Below are 25448 nucleotides of genomic sequence, written 5' to 3' on the forward strand. Positions count from 1 at the left end.
TAATAGAATAAAATTAATCTAATTTAATATAGCTCAAGCTATATAAATCTGATTATCTGCCATAGACACCCACATAATTAATGTTTTTAAATAAAAGTTTAAATATTTAATGAGCACCTCTTGCGTAATGGAAGAAATTTCTGTAGAGTATTTACTTAGCAGCTTACTTTTCAGTATATTGAATTTTCTAGGCAAATCTAATAGCAGCATTCCCTTTTGATCTGGCCACTGTTTTCTAGTATCTCTTTAATATTACTGTTGTTGCTAGTTCTTGTGTTGCTGTTATGCTGAAATTCTTAAGAGGTGATTGTAGCAGCAATAATATTTAAATCTTCTCTGTCTATCAAATAATCCTGTCAAACTAACAAGATCGGTGCTAACGTTATTATTCTGATGACTTCATACCAAGTGTAGTTCTGCCCTATGCCTTTATAGTATTTCATATAATTATTACAGTAATTTCATACAATTAACATTACTTCATAGAAACAAACTGATAGAATTGATATTAACTGATGCTAGAGATGGGTAGATTAGAAGTGATGGAGTTGATGCTGCCTACTGTTAATTTGAGGTTCAATTTTTTTTCAGCCAAGCACTTAATCCTATTTACTGTTATTGTATCTGAAAAGGAGTAACCAATGCTACAAAAAGTTATTAAAGTGATTGCATCAGCATTGTGTCCATTGGGAATTATATAGTGGACTCTGGGATGTTCTTCAGTTCTCTTTGTAGTAATCCTGTAACTTTGTATTCCTGCCCCTCCCTGTTTCACTCTCCTCTCCCCAAACTCCTCAAGAGCTGCTGTGAGGATGTATTAGAGAACGCTTTCCTATCTTCAGTGTGAGAATGAAACTGTGCTTTGACTCTCTTTATAGAAAATCTAAGTCAACTTTTTGCAAAATGATACTTTCAACCTATTATATTAATCCAAAATAATTCAAAGATGCAAAATACATGGAGATCAACGGGAACAAGAATTTTCTTTCAAATAGCAGGGGCATAACTGGAGTAACTGAATTTCCGAGAAATACTGTTTCATCACAAGTGAAAGGTAGACTAAGAAGAATGATGGAATCAAGATGAAGTGATTTTTATCTTGTTCTTATAATAAAAGTGGTCCAGCTTTAATATAGAAGGTTTAACAGAACAGTGCCCTACAGATACTAGTTAAGATTTTGCAGCATCCCTTTGATGTTGTTTGACTGCCCTCTTCAGGAGGACAGTGAATATGTTAGTCTGCTTAATGTTAGTATCTGTTTCTAGAAATAGACAATCTAATGCCTAAGTGACATGTTTTTTATAATTGCAAACTTTGCCCATTGAATAAGTCTGTTAAGTAGCAAATTTTACTCAATCGGGTAATAAGGGAGAAAGTTGAGGTTTTTTTGTGCTTCATAAGATATTTTTTGGGGGGGAGGGAGGGGCAAGAATTGGTAAAATTTCATTTTAACTTCTTTTATATAGAGGTTTTTTTTGTGTGCAATATATTCCTTGATATGACACAACTCTGCTGGAGTTGCATGTAATATATTTCATGCCTAAGGCTGATCGAGGAAATGGGAAGGGTCTTATGATGTCTGTGGTCCTGTCATCCTCTTCCCCCTCTTTGCTCTCTCAAAATGCGACATGTATTATGTCTGTTTACTGCAGAGCTTCTCTTGCAACGAAAAGATTTTTGCATCTCTAACTTTTAAATAGTGTTCTGCACCATCAAACACTTGGCTGTTTTGAGGAAAGCTGCAGAATACATTCATTTATATGACTTCTGTATCTACCACATGCCAAGATAAGTTGCCAAATGGTAGAACCTTGGTTTAGGCTGTACAGCAGATACGATTAATTAGTAATATGGAAATAATTAGCAAAGGAGCCTGTGTAAAGGCAAAAGGATTGCAAGGATCCTTTCAGGGTTTTTTCTCTTACTTTATTTTTTATTTTCTGAATTATTCATTGATATGGACTTGTCCTGTGGAAGAACCTGTGGGTTTTATGGTTCTGTGATTGTGTCTTTAGAGAACATCTCTGCTGGTAAGGATTCCAGAATTCTTCTCCTGGAATTAAGTTTTTCCTTTCCTCTCAGTGCAGACAGGGCAAAGTTGTTTGTTTTCCTGTTAAAATGAATGAATGAACAAACAAAATCCAACCAACCAAAAAAACCCTCACCTGAATATAGAGCCGTGAGTAAAGCCAGGAGACTTCCTAACAAATTTGAGTAGTGGCAATATGACTTTCTAGTGGTGATAGAAAAGATTATTTTACCCTATACATTGTGCAAAATTATCCTTTATCTATTTTAAAACAAATTTTATAGAAATAATCTTGAGTGTATTATGCTACTTACAAGCCTACTCTTCATTTAGTTAGTATCATTTCCCCAGGGCTTAGCAGTTTCTATGGCTCTTTCCATGGCTCTGCTCTTTTAAGAAGATTACTACTGTCACATTTCTGTGTTATTTTCTGCCTAGTTTCAGAATTCCTTATGTGCAGCTTCAGAATTCCATATGTGCAGCTGTCTTGAGCAAGTAAATCCTGATACCATACTCCAGGGCCACCTAAGCATCTCCTTGCAGGGATCTGTTAGCAGTTCTCGTGACACTGGCCACTCCTGTTTTCTGAGACTTTTAAATATGGAAAACATTATTTTTTGTTAATGTCGTGTTGGGATATCTCAGGTATAGTTTGACTTAACGCATTTCTAATTTTGAAGAAAGCACATTTGAAGCAAAGAGTTGCATAACTACCCGAGACTTTTTTTAATTGATAGTGTGGATGTTGAGAATCGTACTGCAAGTGTAATTCATCTAGCCGCTGCAACGGGTTATAGAATCTTTTTTGCCAGCGAATGCCACATGGATGTACATTTGTTTCTTTTCCTTAACAGGCAAGCTAACGAAGAATATCAAGTGCTGGCTAATTCATGGCGCTATTCATCTGCGTTTTCAAACAAATTGTTTTTCACAATAGTGGATTATGATGAAGGGGCAGATGTTTTTCAACAGGTAAATGTTGGATACTGTAAAGCATTTTTACTTTTTATAACTAAATGTTGATTTGCCAAATGATATGAGACAAATTATTTTCTGTGTGCAGATATGTACCTCTGTGATTTGTATACAGATTTTTCCTGGTTAAAAACACCAAGCATTGCAGTTTCTATGACATTAGTGAAGACAGATTATACAAGTAGCAAGTACACTTGGAAAATACTAGTAGTTTCTAATGGTTTTGTTTATAGATTACATTATATGTATGCAAATTTTTTTCAACCCATTGTTCATGTCATTTTTTAGAATTAAACGCAATGCAACTAACATTTGCGTTTAAAGATTTCCTTTATTTTATCTTTAAGGGAACAAAACTCTTGACTAGAAGAGCCTTTTAATTGCTTTTATGGAATACAATATTCTTCAACTACAGTAATATTTGTATTAGTCTGGAAGTTCTTCAGGGAAAAGAAGAGACTGGTTTAGATTTTATATATTGGCTATGAAAAGTGAAAAATCAATTGGTGGAGAACAGTCGAAGGACCTGTCTTAAATTGAGTAGTCAAGGCAAAACACATCCCTTGAAAATGAATACTGAATACTGACATGCTTTTCTCTAATATTTCTCTGTTGATCAAAGCTAAAGATGCAGATTAAGAGGAGTGACAAGTTTTGAAGTTCTGTGTTTTTAACCACCTTTTGGTGAAGTGTGATTTAAAATTTTCAGGAGAGAAGTTCAATATTTATTTCTAAAATACTTATAATTTAAAAAGGTTAATTACCGTGTTTAGTAAATATTTTTTGCTTCCAATTGACATCTTAGAGTGTATTGTGTAAAGAATAGTTATTAATGGCTTAAGGTTGTGCTTTAAAAATTTTAGTTCAAATAAATTTTTTAGTTCAAATAGTTCTTATGCTATCCTACATGGTTACAATAATACAAAATATGTTGTTTGATCTTGCCTTAGGCCAATCAGTACCTATTAGAATAGTCCAGTCCAACTTTTTTCTTGTGTAAAAGTTTATTTCAGGTGGTATGCATTTAGTCATATAAAGTTAGACCAAATTAGATTCAAATATGTAAGTTTTTGACTGTCTTTGAGAAACAGTGTTAAGAATAAGTGATGCTAATGGCCGTTTTAAGGTGGATTTGGGGGAAATGTAATTTTGACCTTCTGTTTATGTGTGCAAAACAGTTATGTAATACCAATGCCATAGCGCAAAAAAAAAAAAGTAACCAAAAAAGTAATATGACTTCGATTTTTCAACTTTTATTCTGTTTATAGAGAAATGACAAAGCAGTTGCAGACCAACTGCCCCCCAAGCTCTATACAATGGCAGAAGGTTTCTGTATTTTATAAAAAAACTTATTAAACTATTTCACAACATTTGTCTTAGCCCTTCTCAGAATATTTTTTTATTTCCAAATCAGTTCACTCAAGAAGAGGAATTTTTTTTGCTTAGATGGAAAATGTTTTCATAGGTGGTAATTTCTATTGATGAATTCATTTCTGCAGTTGATTAAATATTATGTTTTGGCAATGTAATAAAAATAATTTTGCAGTTATAAAACAAACAAGCTTACTCTGCATTTGTTATTTAAAGATCCCCACGTTACATAATCTTTAAGTATTTCCTCTGATTTTGTTTATGTTAATTTCCATTTCTTCAAGTGTTTTATTGCACTTTTTATGATGGACTGAATATGAAGGAATTTTATATACCAAAATTACATTCTCCCATAGCACCTTGCAAAGTTGAAGTCAAAATTTGAAGTGGCAAATGTAAATCTATTTTTTCAGCACCTTTTGACTTTTTTGATATACTGTGACTAGTTCCAGTGGTATCAAAACATGGATTAATGGTCGTGCAATTTCCAGGGCAAGTTATGTAGTCTGAGGTAGTTATTTACGCCTTTCTGGGTTCAAAAAAAGACTAGTCACTAGTGGGTGATCTGTCTTGAAGCCCGTGGAAGGTTCAATGAATAGTGTAGTCAAGTTGACTTTTTGGACTGGTGAGATCTAGGCAAGAGAAATAATGTCAAACTATTTGTACACTTTCTTTTCTCCTCTAGAATTATAATCTAATATACTTTAATAGGTTGGATGGGTGAGAGGACCTTTGTATTACTAATTATAGGAAAGTTCTTAGAGTGTGTGAGAGCTTTAAAGCATAAAATACTCTTAGAAAAGCTTGCGGGTGAAATACTCTGAATAATTAAACATCCCAAAGAATCTATGGGAAGGAATATTCTGAGCACTCTTTTTGCAGGACTATACATGAGGATGTATAAAAAAGAGTAATGTATGAAGGCAAATAATATTTTTCATGCTAATTAGACTTGTGTTGTCTTATACATAACGGGTAAACATTTTTGAGGATATAGTTGCTAATTTTTTTCTTTTTTTCCTGGTTTTATAGCTGAATATGAACTCTGCCCCGACTTTCATGCATTTTCCTCCAAAAGGTAAACCCAAGAGAGCTGATACGTTTGACCTGCAGAGAATCGGATTTGCAGCTGAGCAGTTAGCTAAATGGATAGCTGACAGAACAGATGTTCATGTAAGTCTTTCGACAATTTTAAAAGTTGAAGCCAAACGTATCTTTGTAGTCTGAGACAGGCTGATGACAAATTCCAACTTTCCTTAATACTTTGTTTTCCTCAAATGTAGGTTCTAGAACACATTAAAAAAAAAAAAGAAAGAATGAATTATAGTCATGGTACTTGTGATAACTTCTGCAATTTGCAGATTATATTCCATTCTTGCCTTGTTAAATCTTATGTAGTCTTATTCTGGATGAAAACAAGCAGTCACACTGTGATAATTAATTGTTAGTGAGTAAAACGCACTTTGCAAAATTATATACAGAATAGATAGATGCAAAGTAGCTGCTCCTAATTCAGACATGACCTGCAAATCTGTTGAAGAAATAATATTTTGGAGTTGAATGGTTAAAAGTGGTGCTTAAACCTTTTTTTCATATTATGTGTTTATTAAGGGAAGTACAATTTTTTTCTTATTTAAGTATACCTTTAGGGATTAGTCTTTCTGACTCTGAAACCAGATTTCAGATGCTCCCTGTTTATTTATCTAGAAGGTGATCTGTATGTATGCATTTATTTGCAATCTGTATTTGCATTTATCTTTTCCAGATTAGAGTTTTCCGGCCTCCTAACTACTCTGGTACAATTGCACTGGCTCTTCTGGTGTCTCTTGTTGGTGGCTTGTTATACCTCCGAAGAAATAACTTAGAGTTCATCTACAACAAAACTGGCTGGGCCATGGCAGCTCTGGTATGCAGATTTTCCTTACTAATATGCTTTTTATTTCTTATCTTAGCATAAGATGATTCCTTTTGATCTAGAGAGCCAGGGCCAGAATGTCATCTTTGTTCCAGGATGTCATTTGGAGTATCCTGAGCTCTAGCACAGAGCTCTGACAGTTCCCTTCCAAAGTAAGTCTGTCATATTTAGTTCCATATATTTTTCTAGATTATCAGTATTTTTCAATGATAATACTTTTTAAAGATGCACTAAAGAAGCCCAAATTTGATATGAGTCAGTCTAACTGTTTTTTTGGACTCCTAATCTCTGGAGATTACCTGAGTAAAACAATAATTAGCACACCAAAATAGATGTTTGTGTCAAAAATCAAATAAAGATATGTAATAAACATGCACTATATCTCTCGAGACAGCTATTTTTTTTCCAATTTCATATCTCAGGGTGTTTCAGATCAGAAGTTTAATGTTTGAATGTTTTGGGCCATTGTATTTTTTGTCTTGCAGAGGTTAAAAATCAGTTCTTCAAATCAAGAATCGTTTTATTACAATCTGCATTCAATAAACAGTTGAAGACATAATTAGCTTCCTAATTAAATTAAGAAAATTAACACATCTTTCTTAAAATATTTAACCTTAATTTTCTTAAAATATTTGATGTTCTCCTTAGTAGGAGCTCGATATTTTACCTCTGTACATAACTGTAAATTGCAATGTAGAAAACTTATAATCACATTCAACTGAACCTCTGTGGGCAGGGTCAATGTCCAAATGTGATCAAATGTTTAAAGACAATGTATTGATGCCATTCAGTAATTGCCATCCTGCTGATTGTATTGACAAGGAATTATAGAGTTAAAAGGAATTAAAATGGCATTAATGCCACTTAATGTTGTTGCTAACGCTATTTCCTGTAAAATTCTGTTTACTTTAAAAACGAATAGCACTTAGAGAGGATGTTTTAGAAAAAGTTGTTATATCTGAAAGTATATAGCAATTAATCATGGTGTTGAGCTGATGCTTCCCTTTTTTAATCATTACTATTCTTTTGCCTTCACAACATTGTCAAAGCCCCATACTGCAAAATGATGTTTTAGCAAAGATCATGCAGTTACAAGTCCTTTTGGTTTTATTCAGACCTACATGGACATAAAAGTTAATGTTACAAGTTCTTTGTGGTGGAATCAGCAGGGACTCCAGATTGCAGGCTTTTGCACGGATGACCTCAGTTCTGTAAAATGACTAGAATGTGTCAATACCAATAGAAGAAAAGGGACAGTCATTAATATATTCATTCTGAAGTATAGTGTAGTTACGATTCTCTTACATGGTGCTTTTTTCTACCAGTAAAACTTAAAGCTTGTGTTTTCATAAAAGCTCATTAAAAGGAAAAGTGGAGAAAATGGTGTCTAGTTAAAGGGAGCAAGTCATGCCTAAAAAAAATGCTTTTCTGAAGGCTATAACTAATAAATAAATATTTTTAAAGAATTATATTTTTCATTAATATTTTCTCCTTTTAGAACTTTAAAAAACAAATTAAACAGGGAAAGCCTGGCAAGATGCATAAAATCTATTGGAAGCCCATGTTTCTGACAGGAGTATTGGCAATTACTTTGTTCCTTATTGAGGTTTTGTACAGATGTTGCAGAACTGAGAAAGCACAGGCGCTTTTCTCTGAAACCTTTAGGTTTGGGTTTTGATTGGTTTTAGGGAGGTGTCGTACTGCTAGATAGCCAGCATTCATTAACCATATGGAAAATAACATTTTTAATTTCAACTGAAACTCTTTCATAGATATCCTGGAATTCAGTAGCTGAAAACTGTATCATTGCAAACAGATATGTTTCTTGTTCTCTTTTCCTTGTTTTTCAGAGCTTCTTTGTTCTGAAGAGCTTTTATGCTCCCAAATGCTGGATAGTGTAAAGGAAAAAATGGACAGTGCCATAATGATTGAATGATCTATTCCTAAACATCAGAAAAAAATCTCAGCATGAAGTTCTCTGCTGGTTTTACTAGCAGGAGAACAGAGGATCCCAGAAATATTGACTGAATTTTTATTTGCTATCTCCACTGATACCAGAAAGTTGCTTCATAGGTAATATTTCCAGCAATATTTTAGGAGAAAATTTAGGAATATGATTTTTAGTGATCCATTTAATGGCTTTGATACATCCAAAGCAAGACTAAAGCTTTCATCTCACACATAGATTCTGATGCCAGGTCACACAAGACCATTGAATTGGTTTTGACCTCAACATTCGATTCCACAACTGCTGTTAGCAGTTTCATCCCCTCTTTGAAGTACTGCAGAGATTGGTAGCATCTTGTAGGCCTGAGGCATTTTTATTTGCAACATTATCCAGAAGACTTTAGAATGGCAAACCAGGGTGACTGAGTCACTCACAGTACGTAATATCCCAAAAGATGTATTTTATGATCACATCCAAAATGTATCCTCTAGATTATTTTGGACTTTAATTCAAATCCTACTATTCATCTATGGATATTTTTCCCTCTGACATGCTAGCACAAAGATAAGGAAGGACTTCAGTCCTTAGATATTTGCAGAGTCCTGTCCTTTTATACTGATAAGCAATTCAGATTCTTGTCAAGGCTCTTCATTTCTTAAGCAGAGAGGAAAAAAAGGTCAGATGGTATAAACTGGACAAATTTATAACACTTTAGATAAGGAATTGCTACATTTTAGACAACAGTACTGGTACTGAGAGTTTATTTATTCAGTTGGCTTGAATCTGAGCTACTAGGGAGCTTTTTAAAGCATTTGCTTTACCAGGCTGCCACTGTGGGTTTCTGCACAGTTTTTTCAGTTTTATTTTATGTGTATGTTTCAGATTTGCTTTTATACCTGTGGAATCTGGGAAGGCAAAATCTGTGTTCAGATTTGAAGGCAGCTGCCTAGGAGTTGACTCTTTTGGGCAAAATATGTCAAGTCACTTGAATGAGGAGACAAAGCATGTGTTTACTCTTGTTGTAACAGTTAATGGTTAAGAGAAATGTGTTCTGTGCTGATACACTCCACAGTACCTAGACTGTACAGTACATTTATCATCAGTTATTGCTCCAAAAGAGCTTAAAGAGTATCGTGGCTACCAGTGGCTTCTTTACCCCCTTCTGGGAATGAGGATAAAGTAATGTGTTTTATTCACAGATACAGCTGGAAAAGTCATGCTTCTCTACATGAGTAGGTAGGCATCTCAAAAGAACAGCAATAAATGCAGGTTATTAGTTTCCTTTTCTTCCCATAGTTAGAGGTTTTAGAGGTGCAGAGTACCTTTTAAAGATACAAAAACCCTTTCCCTTTGCTTCTGTGTTGTACTCCCTGTCCTTGAATTGTATATCTCTTATGGAGATTCTACTAAGTGATGGATTGTTATTTAGAAATTGAGTACAGATCTTGCAGCTCTGTAGGCTTCATTGAGTACAAAAGCAAAGTTAAACCAGATAGAAAGTATTACATTTCTTTAAAATTATCATTGTGAAACGGCAAAAACTTACATGTGCAGAACAGTATAGAAAATTAAGTACAGAACTGCCTGACTGTGTCTCCCCTTTTCTTGAAACTGTGTTTGAATTTAACTATATTCATAAATGAATCTAGAATTTTATTATTTTTTTTTCTTATGTTGCAAAGTATTTGCTGTGTTCTGGGGGTCTAAACTTGCAGAGAGAAATCTAATGACCTGCTTTGTATAGTATCTGCTAGTAGGAAGCTTCACTTCAAAATGCATACCAAATGGCTTTTTAAGTATCTAGTAATTTTAATACACTGGAAGATACTGTTAAACAAAACGTGCCTTTGAGAAAGTAATGCGTTAAACCCAAATCATTTAAGAAAGCTTGCAAGACCAAGAACAATGAAGTAATTCTGCCCGTGTACCTGTAAAGTTGTGTCTTGTTAGCAATTCAGTGTTCTGGTGGGACTCTTGGGGCTTATTTACCTTGCGTCTGTTCTCAGGAGTCTGGTGGTACCACCCACAAACGTACCATGGGGGAGCTCGAAGCAGTTTGCCTCTTGGCAAAACTAAGGCTGAAGTCATGTCCTGCAAATCCATCAAGAAAGCACCACTTGCAATTTTTTAATAAGGTCCTTGAGTAGTCCTGTCTACACATACCATGTACTCACCTAGGACTGGTCCTAGTGACTTCATTGCCACTGAAGACTTCCTATGGATATTTGGTCCTGGAACCATAATGTGTTGTAGCAAATAGTAGTTCCTTCCTTCCCTGTACCACACCAGCCAATAATTTAGATCTACTCTGTTTGCTTTTATCATTTGGATGCAGAATAAGCTACCTAAATCTGGAAGCTCTTAAAATAGCTAAACCTTGAACTCCCCTGGTAATTCAGGTGGCGTGCAGCATATAGCGTGTTCTTGGAGTCTGGCAAGGAGAAAGAAGGGAGCAGGTGGATAAAAGGTGTCTGTGCTACTTTTCTCTCTAGAACTGCTGGAGTACAGACTCCACTCTGGATAGGTAGAGTTAAAAATCTTTCTCAGTGCTCAGAGAAAAGTGCCTCAGCTTGAATCTTCTCCTGTTCTCCAGTTTTCATCCTTTGTACTTTGACAAGATCCAAGAAAACTGCAGAAAGGGGCCATTTCTTTGCATATGAATTGTTTCGTTGAAATAAATACATTATAAACCCATAAGATAAATATGGAGTGATTAATCAAATGTTACAAGTTGCTCATTGGTAGGTGAAGTTTTATTCTGGGAAACAACACCACACAGTAATGGTGAGTGAATGAGCTGTTGTAGAAATCTTGGACCCCAAAGCATGGGATCCTATGGAAACTGTGGGGTTTGGAATGGTAAGCATTGTGTATTGGTGTGATGTATCATAGATGCGTGCATCTGTTCTATGAATAATAGTGTGTATTTCAAACCTATTTTGCAAACAGTAGAAGTCTGTATTTTCCAATGTTTTTTTTTCACCTGGATAATCATAATAAGAGAATACAGAACACAGCAAACTGAGCTTGAATGTCAAGTGCTATCTGTAGCATACCAAATGCTTACTTAAGGGATGTGACGGAAATGCTCTCTTCTTAGGATATTTAAAATAGATTAAGAGTTGAAGAGGACAAGGGAGAAGCTGGAGAAGTTTTTTTTGGCTCCTGAAAAGGTCATTTTGAAATACACAGTGAAGAGGTGCATGTTGGAAGGAAATCATGGTAGATCCAGGATGTGGTGTACTAAATTAGTTTTCTTGGTCACTGACAGTCTGAAGTGGAAGAATATGAAAGATGTCTTCAGGATAAACAACCATATTGATAACTCTTTCCTTTTCAGTATGATCAATACTTGGAATTTATTTCTCCTCACTATTATGTCTCCTAGATATTTTTTGTTAGACATTACCACGTTGTGAGACAGTGTATTTGTATTGGCAAGCGTTAAAGATCTTCAGTAATTCAAGAGGTTTATCCATTACAAAGTATATGTCTGTATGTAAACTGAAGTGGGTTTTGTTTCAGTCATTTCATATGGAAGCAGATTTGGCCCTGGAGAATGTAAATTAAATACAGTAATTTAAGGATGAGTAAAATGACTTTTCCTAGAAAACTCACTTTGAGAGCCACAGTTTGTGCACTCAATGCATCTGTTCCCTTTCAATGTTATAGTTTTCAGCTAACTTTCGGCCTTTCAAAATGCCTCTTTCACCTCACTTTTGTTACCCGCATCTTCAGTTTCTACACTTTTGTACATTCACATAAGCTATCTCGTGTCTGATTCATCACTAAAATTGCAGTATAAATTTCTCTGCTAAAGCAATCTGCAAGGGGTAGAAATAACTACCTGTTTCCCTTTTCCAGTAAGGAAGCATATAGTCTCTTCTCTTTGCATATTATTAATTAAAACATAATCCATTTGCTAATAATCACTACCAGTATTCTTTCATCTGCCATATTAATTACTATACTATTACACTCCAAATCCTGTTAAGGGCAAAATGAAATACACCTTATATTTAAAGCCAAGAATCTGTTCTTAGTGTAATTGAAATCTTAACATTACAATAAAGAGTTATTATTAAACCGGATATGAAAGTGTATTTTTTTTATTTTCTTTTTTTTGCTATCACAAGCACAAAAAAGTCTCAATAATACCAGCACAATTAAAACTATTATGCACACACTTCCTATTATCTTTCCCTTTCTCTGATGTCATGGTTACTCTCCACTGTTTCTCTCTAGATCTTGAGACCATTCATTGGCTTTGGTTTGGGGTGAGGGGGTTCTATGATGGTGAGTTGTCAGCATTCCAAGTTCTTTGCTGGGAGGAGTATGATGCTACTGCTTTCTTCCTCCTTGCTCTAGGGTCCACCTGGGGGCTACTTTTACACTTTGTCCTTTTTTCCCTGATCTGCAACTACATTTTACATGGGTAAATGGGATTTTCTTACATATGTTAGATGCTTGTCCTTTATTGTCTTTGTTATCCCTAAAACTGGTTTTGATCAGGTCCCATGTCTGTGTGTCATTAACTCACCATTGGTGTAATATTTATAAGCTTGGGGTCTCCAGTGTAATCCTTCCTTATCATTCCATACTGATATACTACATCCTGTATTTCCACTTTTGCTGTCTCTGCTATCATCCTATGCTTACATGACATCATCCTAAAGCCTTGCAAAGTTTGCTAGTGGTGCCAATGCTGCATTTATGGGGATACAGGGCTACACTACCTTACATTTATTTCACAAATGTGTTACTAAACATTCTTTGAAAAAAAACTCTTTAAAGGGTTTTAGTAAGCCCTGGCTTAGTTAACCATCATGGTATGAATTTTTACATTTGTGATTCATCTGCTTAAATCATCATTGACTTAATTGATCATTCTATGATTCTGTGATTGTGATAAAATCATCATAGAATGGTTAGAGTTGGAAGGAACCTTAAAGTTCATCTGGTTCCAACCCCACTGCCATGGGCAGGGACACCTCCCACTAGACCAGGTTGCTCAAAGCCCCATCCAGCCTGGCCTTGGACACCTCCAGGGATGGGGCATCCACAGCTTCTCTGGGCAACCTGTTCCAGTGCCTCGCCACCCTCACAGTCAAGAATTTCTTCCTGCTATCTAATCTAAATCTCCCCTCTTTCAGTTTAAAACCATTACCCTCGTCCTATCATTATTCTCCCTGATCAAGAATCCCTCCCTATCTCTCCTGGAGGCCGATCACTATGACTATATTGTGCTGGTGGGAATACTGGTGTACAGTAAAAATTAACATACATATAAAAACTGTGCTTAAAGTATCTTGAAGTTTTTCTAAGGATTATCTATACTGTAAATCAGAAGACATATTTAGATGATCCAAGTTTCCCATTTCGGTTTGTCTCATTTGGTGATCAAAAGTTACTATATTTTCATCTTTAGGATAGTCAATTTAACTCTTGCTATGAGTATGATTGTCACATAGATTCTGCGATATGACCTTCTGCAAGAATTAATGTCCATTTTTACAGTTTTCATACATCCCTAACCCAACTCCGCACTTCATTCTATAGGCAGTTTCACTTTCCTGCTAACTCAAGCGTTGTTATTCGTCACAGCTAAAAAGAATCACAGTCGTATAGGATGCACAACAAGAATTTCATAAAATGGGACAGACAGGGTTTTTTTGATAATTGGAAATATTTTTCTTATGGTTTTATATATCATTTCATACATCTGAAAGGAAACAGTTAAGCTAAATATTTATATTAGATTAGAGGCAGAAATAACTTCATGAAAAGTTACATAAATCTCAAACACTCATTTGCAGAATATTTGCAATGAATCCATTCCACTGCTATCAGTGTTTTTTGCCATATAGATGTGTAAATTTGGCAATTCCAAGTGCACATAAAGCCAGGATTATTTCAAGTGAGATTTTGAAAATCTCTGTCTTGAGCTAACTCATTTTCTAACAGAAGTCATTAAGAATTTTATGAGAGCAACACATCTGAAAACCCTATCCTAAAAATCAAATAGAGGTAGATACTGTATCTGGTTGGGTAAACAAATATGTATCTAAAACATCACCAGCAGAATGGTTTTCTATTGAGTTCCTCTGGGCAAATAAATGAGTATATTGTTTTTCTATTTTTTCTAGTGTGTTGTATTTGCTATGACATCTGGTCAGATGTGGAATCATATCCGTGGACCCCCATATGCACATAAAAATCCTCAGAATGGGCAAGTGGTGAGTTGAATTTTTTAATTTTATTTCAAGGGGAAATATATAGATAGTCACTCCGGACATTGAGTCTACAATAGCGAATTATTGCAGTTTCATAGAAACTGTATGACATTGTGCCAGTCATAAGTCTCCAGTTGCAAGCAGAGTCTGTTTTAGTCATTTCAGATGTTTAGAAAGTTCCACCATCTTTGATTTGAGGAATGAAATGACTGGCCATGTTTTTCAAAATTCTCTTCATCAGGCTCCCAGCTGTGGTGGGTGTTATAAAATGTTCCATACCACACAATTTCCACTGTCCAAAGATAAATAGATATTGTGTCTTTTTGTAGAAATGTGCTCCCTCAAAAGGTGAAAAGCAATTTTGTTTTTTTCTTCTTTCTAAGCTCCATTTACACAAACCTTAGAGGGTTGTAACCTCTTATCTTACTTTTTCTTGAGCATTTTAGTTCTAAAAGGAGAAGGCAATTATTTTCATGTGCTTTGTATTTTTCATTTGCTTTTTTTTCTAGCATGCTTGTAGCTCTTCCACTGAACTTTATGGAATGCCTTTTCCTGCATTTCTTTATTCCTTTAATTTAAATTCTATATCAGATTTACTAAGAAGTTACCACTAGTTGATTACAGCCAAAATTACTGTTATATCCTGCTACTACTGTCTTTGAAGGAATTCTCTTACTTGTTCCTTCCTGCTCACAAATTAGCAAACGTCCATCAGTATTCAAAAGAAGAAACTCTCTTTACCTATTTAGAAGGTAAAGAGGACCTTGGCTAGTTTCTACTACTCTTTCTTATTTACAAATTTTCAAGCAAGCTGTTGGGATGGAATCTACAAAATTTGCAGTGAACTTAGTAGTCAGGAAACTTTGTCATGAGTAGTGGTCTGTTGAGTGATTTTCAACTTTGGCCATCGCTGATTAAAGACGACTGGCTTATGTCTCAAAGGAAAAAATTATTCAAAGCTCCCTTTGTGCCATATCTTAATTGGAGTAACAAAAAAATGATGGTTTGAATTTGATTACCGACTTGCTTTTTATCAGGAATGTAGCAGCATATTGATGTCATAAAATGACATGATTTCATCTGTCAACTTTGTTATGCAGTAGTGGAACTGATAATGTAATAAATAATCTCTGTAAAACATTGTACATGTTTATAAAAATTTAGAGTTTTTTATTACTGCCTTGCAGTATTAAATTTATGATGCTTTCCTACAGAGTGACAGAAAGGAGAAATACTGCATAGAAAAAGCACCATTTGTGACAAATTAGTTTTTACTGTATCCAGTTTTATAAACATTGCCCTTCTTAAAGACCTGTTTCTGAAGTATAGACTACATTAAATCATTTTAAAATACCCTTTTAATTGTTCCTGAATTTGTGCCATCTTGTCTCAGTTTCTGGAGTGTGAACTCCTCATATCCTATCTGAATGTCTGAAAAGCTACTAGTTTGGGAGTGTTAACCTATGCAACTAAACAATGAAAATAAAGGTAGAGGTGATTTTAAGTTCTAGGTACACTTGTAAGTTCTATTAGTCAACACACATAGCTTCTTTTCTGGTTTTGCTCCATTATATGGTTTCAGGTAAGTTATTTTTTGCCTCTGATTCACCTGCCTTTTCTTGTTCATATGTGTCAATACATTCACCTCCTTGAGCTATGTCTCTGTCAGTAAATAAAACCACTCAGATGCCCACTATAGATGCGGAATCACCAAGTTCCTGATTTATTTGATGTGACCACTGACCACTATAGTTGTAACATAAAACTCTGGATTTTACCAGTATTAGAAGCTTAGTAAGAATTCTGTAAACCTTTACCTATTTTACATTGCGCTTTTTTTTTTTTTAAATAACATTATTGAGTATTTTCCCATTTCATTTTTCTAGCACTTATCTGTGTTCCTGTGAATTTGAAATCATAAAAGTGTTTATCTAACACTTCTGTTAGATTTATTCAGCCATGATAATTCACTGTAACACAGTCCTGCATTAAGTTAGCAACTGCTGTCCTTACATCTGGATGAAATTTAACTCATGGTTTTCTTTCTAATGTCTAGGATTTAGTAGCAGTTCCAAATTTCCATGCTAATTTTGCTCAAGGATTACTTGCATGTAATACTCTGAAAAATTGTTTACAGTCTTACCATGTAAAATTCTGCTTTTAAGAGGAGGCATAGAATAGCTCACCAGGCTTAATTGTTTTATTGTTAGGTTCAATTTTACTAATTTTTAGTTTTTGTTATTTAATAGGAGTTAGTGGTTCAGTTCTGTACTAGCTGTAGAGCTTGATATGCCACCAGACTTTGAAAGTGATAACATTCTGTCTTCATAAACTGTTCCTTGCCTCAGATATCTTCTATTATTTGCTTTGTTCTTGTCATAATTTTAGATGACACTTCATTTCTCTTCCTTAAATTCCTATTTTTTCCAGAGATGAAAAGACATTTGTTTGCTTTACTTAAACAACACTACTTACTAGTGCCAATATCTTGTAAAATAACATTGCCAGTTCTTAAAATCTTTGACTTGTGCACTGCATTTACGATTCTTTGCTTGATTACCCAAATTACTTTAATTCTGTGATTGTATTCTTTGTGTGAAGCTTTTAAATCATATTTTTGTAACTCTGTGTGGGTCTGCCCTGTGAAGTTGATGTGCTCTCTTTTTGAGGTTGTTGCTGTTACTTCCTTTATTCTCCATTGTCGTCAGCTAATTTCAGGTTTTGGGGTCAACGTGAAAGCAGTTTCAATTTTTATGTAGAAAGCTGAATCACACAGTATCGTTTGATATTTCAGTTCTAGTTTAGGTTGACAAAACTGGTGCTAGTCTTTTGTCTTGACATGTTCTTTATCTCTTATATTTTTGGAGTTCTTTGACTTTTGCCTAATAATTTTGTTAGGATTAGGTCTTACTGACTATGTGACACCAAAATCTATACCTATTTTACCAGGTTTGAGAGTGAAAACTAAGCATTCCATCGGTGTCTGTATATAAAGAGTCTTGGGAGAGTTGTGATTTTTATTCAGAGCTTGATCTGTGTAGAGCTGGTGGTGAAACAAGTAGCGAGCTGGAGAAAGCAATTACATATTTTTGAGCCTCCTGCAGAGGTAGTTCTGTTGCTGTTTAATTGACCTCATAGAAAAGAATTCTCATTAGATTTTCATCAGCTTTTAATCAAATAGTAGCAATTGCTAAGAAAGCATTTACGTATGTCTATCCAGGGATTAGCAGCCTTTCTTTTTTTATTTGGATAGAAATTTTACAATTTTTATTGTGCAGTGTGCTCAAGACTGTATCTCTAAAATGGTTGAAGTTTACTGTAAATGAGAACAGGGCAAACCTTGATCTAAAATACTGAATTCGGATGGTTTTCAAAGCTCATAATTTCCTTTACTTCTCTGAGAGGAAATTATTAGAGGTTGGAAGATTTTTTTGTGTGTAGAGGGGAATATGATATTTTTATTGTCAGATATTAGATGGTTTTCCTACATAAGCTGATGCTTTGTGAAACAGATAATGGTATTATTTGCCACTATATTAATTGGATTTTTTTTTTAACGTGTCTTATATTTTAAAAGCTTCTTAAAATTGTTCAAGCATAACACAAATTATGTCCTTAGGAAGCAATTTATATCTGTTTAGCAGATCTTTCAAATAGAACACCCCGCAATATCAGACCAAATATAAATATTTATTCAATTGTGGGGTTTATTCAGCCTTTTTTTTCCCTACTTACCTTTCATAGTTTTATAACTACTGATCTTTATTCAGGAACAGTCTCTAACATATCACTTTTCAAAGGGTCTAGCTGATACAGGTATCTGATAATCTGTAAGTTTCTGAAATTAAATGAAAAATATGTTTGCTATTATTCATTTTTGCATTTGTTAATGCAAAATTAAGTACTCTGTGTGAAAAGTTTCTGGTTAGAATATCAAGAATCCTAATTCGCTTTAGTGCCCTATTAATAAGCAGGACAAAATGTCATTTATTAAATTATATTCTTCTGTGTTTTCTGATGTGACTTTTTCATATGAGTCTAATTAAAATAAATGAAACTTTCTTGGAACAGTTTTAAAGAATGACTCTCCCTTTCAAGCTCTGTAAGTCACAGTAAATACATTGTCCTTTTCCCTTTCATCTATCTGGAAGCATGTTTGAAGTCCAGTTTGCCAAGACTGTATTTGTAATGTCCAACTTTTCTGAAACTGGCCAGAGTTATTGGTAGCTGTTTCAATATACAAGAAATTCACTTTGATATATGATACATTATTATATATTTGTCTTCCTTTTGGATTAGAAAAGTCCATACGCATTATTATATCAGTGTCTAACATAAGATATTCAGATTGGCATTAGGAGTACCACAGTAATATTTTGGTGATCTATTGACAATATTCCTAACCATAGTGCTATTGAAAATACTTCTTAATATTTTATTGGAATAGCCAATTATTTATGTTAATGTGCTTGATAGAAATGAGAAGTAGGTTATTTATTTTATGAGTGTGTTTAATGAAATTACTTTCCTGTGATCATCAAAGCAGTGAGTCTACTCAGAAGCTGCAACTAGTGAAGTTTTTCTCAAGCCTTTGATTTAAACTTCTATCTTGATTTAGTCAAAAAATTAACAAATGGCAGTGTAAGATGTAGAACTAGAAGAAAACAATTCTGTTAACAGATGAGCACACTAACAAATGGGCAGCATCATATCTAAAGTAGTATTTGGAAAACTATTAACCTGTAAAGACATCTGTCCTAATTTTTGAGATTGCAAGGGTGATCGTAGTTGGTATTTCAGTAACTTTCTGTATTACACGTGTTCCTACTTTGATATTAGAAAAGGGAAACCTTACACAATATTTTGTACCCATTTTTTTATTGTGGGGAGAAAAGGAGGTGGGAAAATGGTTATGACAGAAGGGTTGCTCACAGGAAGCATTAGACCCTCTAAATTCTTAACATGGTCAATTGTTGAAGCATCCATGCTGTAAAAGTTCAGATAGTACCGTTGTTTTGCAAGTTCTGTAGTTCTGGCTGAGAAAACCTGGAACATGTTCCCATCAAGTAAAACTTCATTTTAGACAAGTAGTCAGGCAGCAAGTAGTCTGTCATGATAAAATCCAATAAAATGAAAAAAGGGCTAGATTTTAATTGCTGCTTGTAGCAACAGAAATCCAATTTTAATTGACTGATACCACTTTCAACAAACAAACACTTCTCCTCCCCCTCCTGCCTGCCCACCTTTTGCAAACTGTAGATGGGCTCCTAGAAGCAATTTAACTTCATTTGAAAGAAGAACTGGTTTGTACAGAACAGCTCTTTTTATGTCAAAAGTCAGGGAGACCTCTAATATGTGAAGTTACGAACTATCTGAAGATAGAATCATAATGAAATACAGAAAAATATGTTTGTTTTTTTTTTTTAAGACAGAAAACCAGAATGTTCATGTTGTTCTGTTTCTACCAGAACAAGTGCCATTTTCTTAAACCCAGCTTGAGTGCCGGGTAGGAATCTATTTTTTCTGTCTTCTTGGACTTCACTGTTTTTGTAAATGTTAAAAGGTAAGAGCCTTCTCTAATAAAATAATTTAGATTGGAAGGTATGTCTGAAGATCATTTAGTCCAGCTGCTTGCTCAAAGCTGGTCAGGTTGCTCAGGACTTTGAGTGAATTTTGAATGTCTCCATGGTTAAAGATTCCCCAACCTGTTCTAATGTTTGACCATCCACATCATTATTTGCATTTTACTTTTTAATTTATTTTTATCTTTTTTTTTTCATTTCCCTCAGGAACAGTCAAGGTAAATTTTATCCTTCTATTCAATAAAAGCTGATTTACCCGAGTTTTTAATTAGAATTTAACAATGACTTTAGTAAAATTAGACTTAACCCAGCAGTACACTATTTCAGAGCTTTTGACAGCATATGTTTGCTTACGTGGCACTAGCTCTATGATGATATCACTACATTATCCACACTGGAAAATAAGTAACTTGTGATACTATTTTTTTTCAATCTGCAAGGCAACAGTTATTTGTTACTTGATATTTTGATAAATATAAAATGTTTTTTGTATGTTTTTATGGAACCAAAAATTATTCTGACAGTTTTTTTTGTCTAGCTCTAGTGCCAACATTAATTCCTTTCTTTGGTTAACCTTTCGTGTCTACTGACTGTTCCTGAAAGAAGAAACAATAGAAGAAGACATAAAGACTAAGTGAAAGGGTAAACTAAAAAGTTTCATTATAGATGCAGATTGTTCTTCTGAGTCTCAAAAAAGCAGTAGGGTAGTACTATACATTCCACCTTTTAGATATTGAATATTTCTCAGAAGTCCTGGACATTAAATAGCAGGATATCTATGGTTTTTGTTTTTCTATTCTTTGAATCATTCATAAGAATTTTTTTTTTTTTTAATTTATATATGTTGATACCCGTATCTGTAGGCACTATAGGGACAGACACAAGTATGTTTTCATTATCTTCCCTGCTTACTCTTTTGAAGAGTTATGAACATTCACAACGTTAATGATGCTACTGCTACTGTTCTTTGTACCTTTCATATTGCGACTTAGAAGTGTCCTGTTCTTAGGGTTTTTTTCCCCACCGCCCAGCAGCATAAGCATAAGAATTCAATAAATTCTGAACTGCGGTACCTGAGGAACCAGTTTTGGCTTCAGAAGGTGTGCTTAGATAGGCAAACCCTATCCCTATGCTATGCTATATTAAAATAGAATAAAGGGGTACTTGGGAGGGGTATACATATGAACAGATGTGAGAGTAGGTACTCTGGTAAAGGCAAGACTTGATTTTTGGGTTAAACAAGGTTTTTTATTGGTTTGGGTTTTGATGGCTTTTTTTCTTTTCTAAGTCAGTGGTAAAATTATCACTGATTTTTATAACAGTAGACCTATTCAAAGCACCTTTGAAACTCATATCCAGGAACATGTATGCATTTATTTTTCTTTCAGCAAAGTAATGCTTCAGTAGCAGAAAAGAAATTTCGTCCAGCTTTAGAACAAATAATAAGAACCTTTAGATAAATTAAGGAACTAGTTTTCTGATTTTTTTGGCATTTCTGAAATTAATTTGTACAGTTTGTTTATGTAATGATCATTGGTTGGTACTATACTTCTGTTTATTACAATGGTTGTAATTATAAAAGAATTGGAATGTATGTATATAATTCCATCCTCTTAATTACAATTCTCATTACAATATATCTTGAAAATTGTTAGAAGAATCTGTAATGCTTATGTCATCAGAAATGCTTTCAACGTGTTATTAATATTAAAGCTTTCTGCTGTTCTGTTAGGTCCAAAGGAAACATTCAACCTAAATTATTGGGATTCTCTAGAATATACTCCAATATGTGAACTATAGTGTTATAGTTTAGGATCCCGGTGAAACGTTGACTATTAATTTATATTTTTTTAAAGGCATCTTGCATCAAGCTAATGTGATGCACAAATCTGAGCAGCAGATTTAACGTACATTACATTTTCTTAGTATTCAATACTTACACATTTATTAGAAATAGACTGTAGTTCTTTTGTACATGTTTGTACTGAAAAGAGGAGGCATTTTTCACTGTTCCATTTAAAAGTCTATCATTAATATTTATATGAAAGCTGTTAAAAGCTAGAGAGCTTTAACTTTAGGTTAATAAGAGTTCTACACTGAAAGTCTTTCAAATGTATGTTTTGAGCAATAAACAAAACCATGAAATAACCTTTCACAGGTCTTGTGGTCGCTTGGCATAGCAGAGTGCTTTACATGAAGAGAAAGTAGCGTTACCATTTTAAAGAGGGAAGTTGTCTGCATTTAGCAGCCCTTCACACTTTTAATATGGGTCAATGGAATGAAAGAATTAGGTCTATGATATTTTTTTTTTATATAATCACTGTTCTAAAAAAAATTCCAAACAAAAAAAAACCATTCATGTGCCTTTTGCACATCCATAATTCTGTAGTTTATAGTAATCAAACTGAGTAATCCCTGTCAGGTAAAAGAAGGAATTTATAGAATCATAGAACACCGGGTTGGAAGGGACCTCAAGGATCATCTGACCCAACCTTTCTTGGCAAAAACATTGTCTAGACCTTGGCCATCTGAATCTTAAAAGTGTCCAATCCCTTAAAAACACTATATTAAATTCAGGCCTACAAATATTTTGCAAACCTTGAATAACTGGAAAAATAAAAACGGTACACAGACTGTAACTTGTATTTCTTCTTTTTTCTCCTGTTTAATTTCCTGTTCCCTTCACCCTACTAAAATATTGGAAAGCTTCATTTATTGAAGAGCAAACAACTGAAATCCCTCCAAACGAGTCTCTTTAAAGCTGAGGAAAAAATTCTAGAAGAAATATATTAGAGGGACATCCAAACCCCTGTTACTCAGAGGATTATTTTCTGTATAAATTGAAGAACATCCCTTCCAAAAAAGATAGCAGATATAGCATGGGGTAGAATGAATCCTGAAAATAGACAGCACAACTGAAATAGTAAACACTCAACAGCAATTTGAAAAAGAAAAGGACAACGGGGAAAAAAAAACCAAACAAACCACCAAACAACCAGAAACAACTTCCAGCAGAGTCCTGGATTTTACTGGTATAGGTGACCAGTCTGCATGTCTGCTGATATATTTTTCTGTCTTTAAAATGGACCTCTTTTCAGTGGAACTTATTCTGCTTGAGATTTTAAGAATGCTGTACAGTTGGGTTACTAACATAAGTATACTACCAAGTTAACAAGTTCAGTCCAAATACATAATGTTGGTTTGAGGTTTTTTCCTTCTCCTTTGCATCTTAATTATTTTGGGTTTTTTTGTTTTGCATTTGAGCATCTATGCTGTTTCAGATAGCTCTGATCTAGCAAATAACGTTAATGCTTAATTCATGGTGCATGAGTACACAGCAGTGGGATGGCCCTTGTCCAGTCATGGGCAAGTGCATCTTATCAAAATCTTTGACTTTTATATAAAATTTTCTCTCAGACTTGTTTTACAGTGGTGTTGTAGCACCTTTTGTATTCAAATGGAACTTCTTTTAACTGGTGGGTGGATTGCAGATGCAATACTTGGTACCTTGATTTTTACTTAATGTTTTAATAGGCAGATCATATTAATGAATCATATTCAGCCTGTACTTCTGTAGCAGATACTTTTTTCCCCGAGTTCTCTTCAGATGATGAGATCATAATTTGTGGAAATCCTTCTGACTTTTGAAGCGCATAACCTTCATTTTCTTCCCATGTAATGTAGTGGTGTTTTTTTCCTCGGTTCCTTTCTGGCATCAGCTGAATTCATTAGTACCTATTTTTGCACTCAAGTCTTCCACTTGAAACTTAATAAATTAGTCCCAAGATCTAGAGTTCCTTTATGTGTTTTTAAACAGCCTATTCTGTCTCCCATTGAGCCAGTTATTCAACCTGCTTATAGTGTTTGTTCCAAACCCATTTTTCTCCAGCTTTACATGTAACAGAATGAATTGCCAAAGTGCAGATAAATAGTAGCACATTTTCTTTGTCAAGAGGATTAATTACCTTAAGAAAGAGATTGTGCCTGATGAATCTGATATCTATCTCTTTGGAATAAGTGTGCTGTATTTCATCTCATTTTTCATGTTCCTTCATATGTTTAATTGCTCTTTATTTCAAAAGTTATTCAGAAGCATTTCATGTTACTGAAATGTAACTTCCTTCCAGAATGTCTTTTGTTTCTAGGTATGCTGTTCTGTAGATTTACATTAACATGCTCAGGCTCGGCCAGAATACATACATAAAAAAAATAAAGTTGCTACTAGGCTTTAAGTACTTTTTTATGTACTAGATTTGGAATTCTGCTTTTTGAGTTTTCCTTCAACTTTTTATGTGGAGTAGATGCATTCTGTCAGCTGTGGACCCTTATATCCCTTTTGTTCATCATAAGCATTGTCGAAAAGAGAATTCAGAAATTGGGTCATTACCACCCTTTACTGCATATTAACTTCTTTGCTTATTCTCTGTTTTCAAAGTTGAAATATAATATCTGTTTTGATTTCATTTTCAGGGCCACCTCAGCTTTCCTCCCAACAACTTTAATTTTATTGCTAAGCTTCTTGACCTTTTAAGAGGGAAATGTATTTGCTAGTCAGTCTCTTTCCATTCTTTCTAAACTCCGGTTGTTCATTGCATTCCATTTGGGATTATTAATCAGTTAGGTCTGGAATCCTTCCCTGAAAGGTCACTAATTTATTTATTTATTTATTTATTTTTAAGATGTGTGTGATAGCTTAAGAATCTGGTAGTCTCTGATTCATTCAATTCCCTAAATTTTTCTAGTGTAGTTGACTTCTCTCATTATTTTCTCCTTCCTGTGTCTTTACAGTGCCCTTCTTTCTATGAAAAACGTTCTTAAAATACTATTGCTTCTTGTCGAACTAGTGAGTAACTGGTGATAGAATCTGCCAGGTGTCGCATACCAATCATTGAGGTCTGCTGTTAGTAATGTACATTTCAATTCTATCTAGAAAATTAGTCTCCAGTCTACCATGAGGAGTTTTTTCTGAATGCTTTTCAGTTCTTCAACTTTATAATATCCGTTTCCGTAAGTGAGCTCCTAGTTATCTCTTGACCTTGATCTCCTCCAAAGCCTGAAATGTTCCTCTGAAGCTCAGTTTATACTTTCATTTCTGTTTTTCTTTGGGTTCACTCACATGAGTGCTTAGTTCAGTTTTTAAATTTTTAAATTTGTTCTGATATGAGGGGTGTTGTTGAGCAGGAGGCTCTGCTTCCATGAAGACTTTTCAATTGCAGATTTGTATCTGATATCCTTGTTCCTATGAGGTGTGTCTTACATTTTACCAGATATATCCTGCTAATGGATCGTCAAATGATCTATTTCCTGATAATATATGTATGTCGGAAGGATAGCTAGATAGAGCTTTGTGTCATGTCTGCTTTCATCTTAGTGGCTCTGTGCTCATCTTTTCTC

General features: G+C 34.4%; 1 protein-coding gene across 1 annotated transcript in view; it reads left to right on the forward strand.

The window, feature by feature from the left end:
- TUSC3 (tumor suppressor candidate 3) overlaps positions 1 to 25448 on the forward strand; it is a 117189-nt gene that overhangs the window by 53503 nt on the left and 38238 nt on the right. Inside the window, exons 3-6 of the mRNA XM_074155016.1 lie at positions 2885 to 3002; positions 5409 to 5549; positions 6142 to 6282; positions 14386 to 14475. Of these exons, the coding sequence (XP_074011117.1) occupies positions 2885 to 3002; positions 5409 to 5549; positions 6142 to 6282; positions 14386 to 14475 (490 nt within the window). The remainder of the gene's footprint in view (positions 1 to 2884; positions 3003 to 5408; positions 5550 to 6141; positions 6283 to 14385; positions 14476 to 25448) is intronic.

Source organism: Numenius arquata, chromosome 10 (genome assembly GCF_964106895.1).
Source record: "Numenius arquata chromosome 10, bNumArq3.hap1.1, whole genome shotgun sequence".
NCBI classification, from domain to species: domain Eukaryota; kingdom Metazoa; phylum Chordata; class Aves; order Charadriiformes; family Scolopacidae; genus Numenius; species Numenius arquata.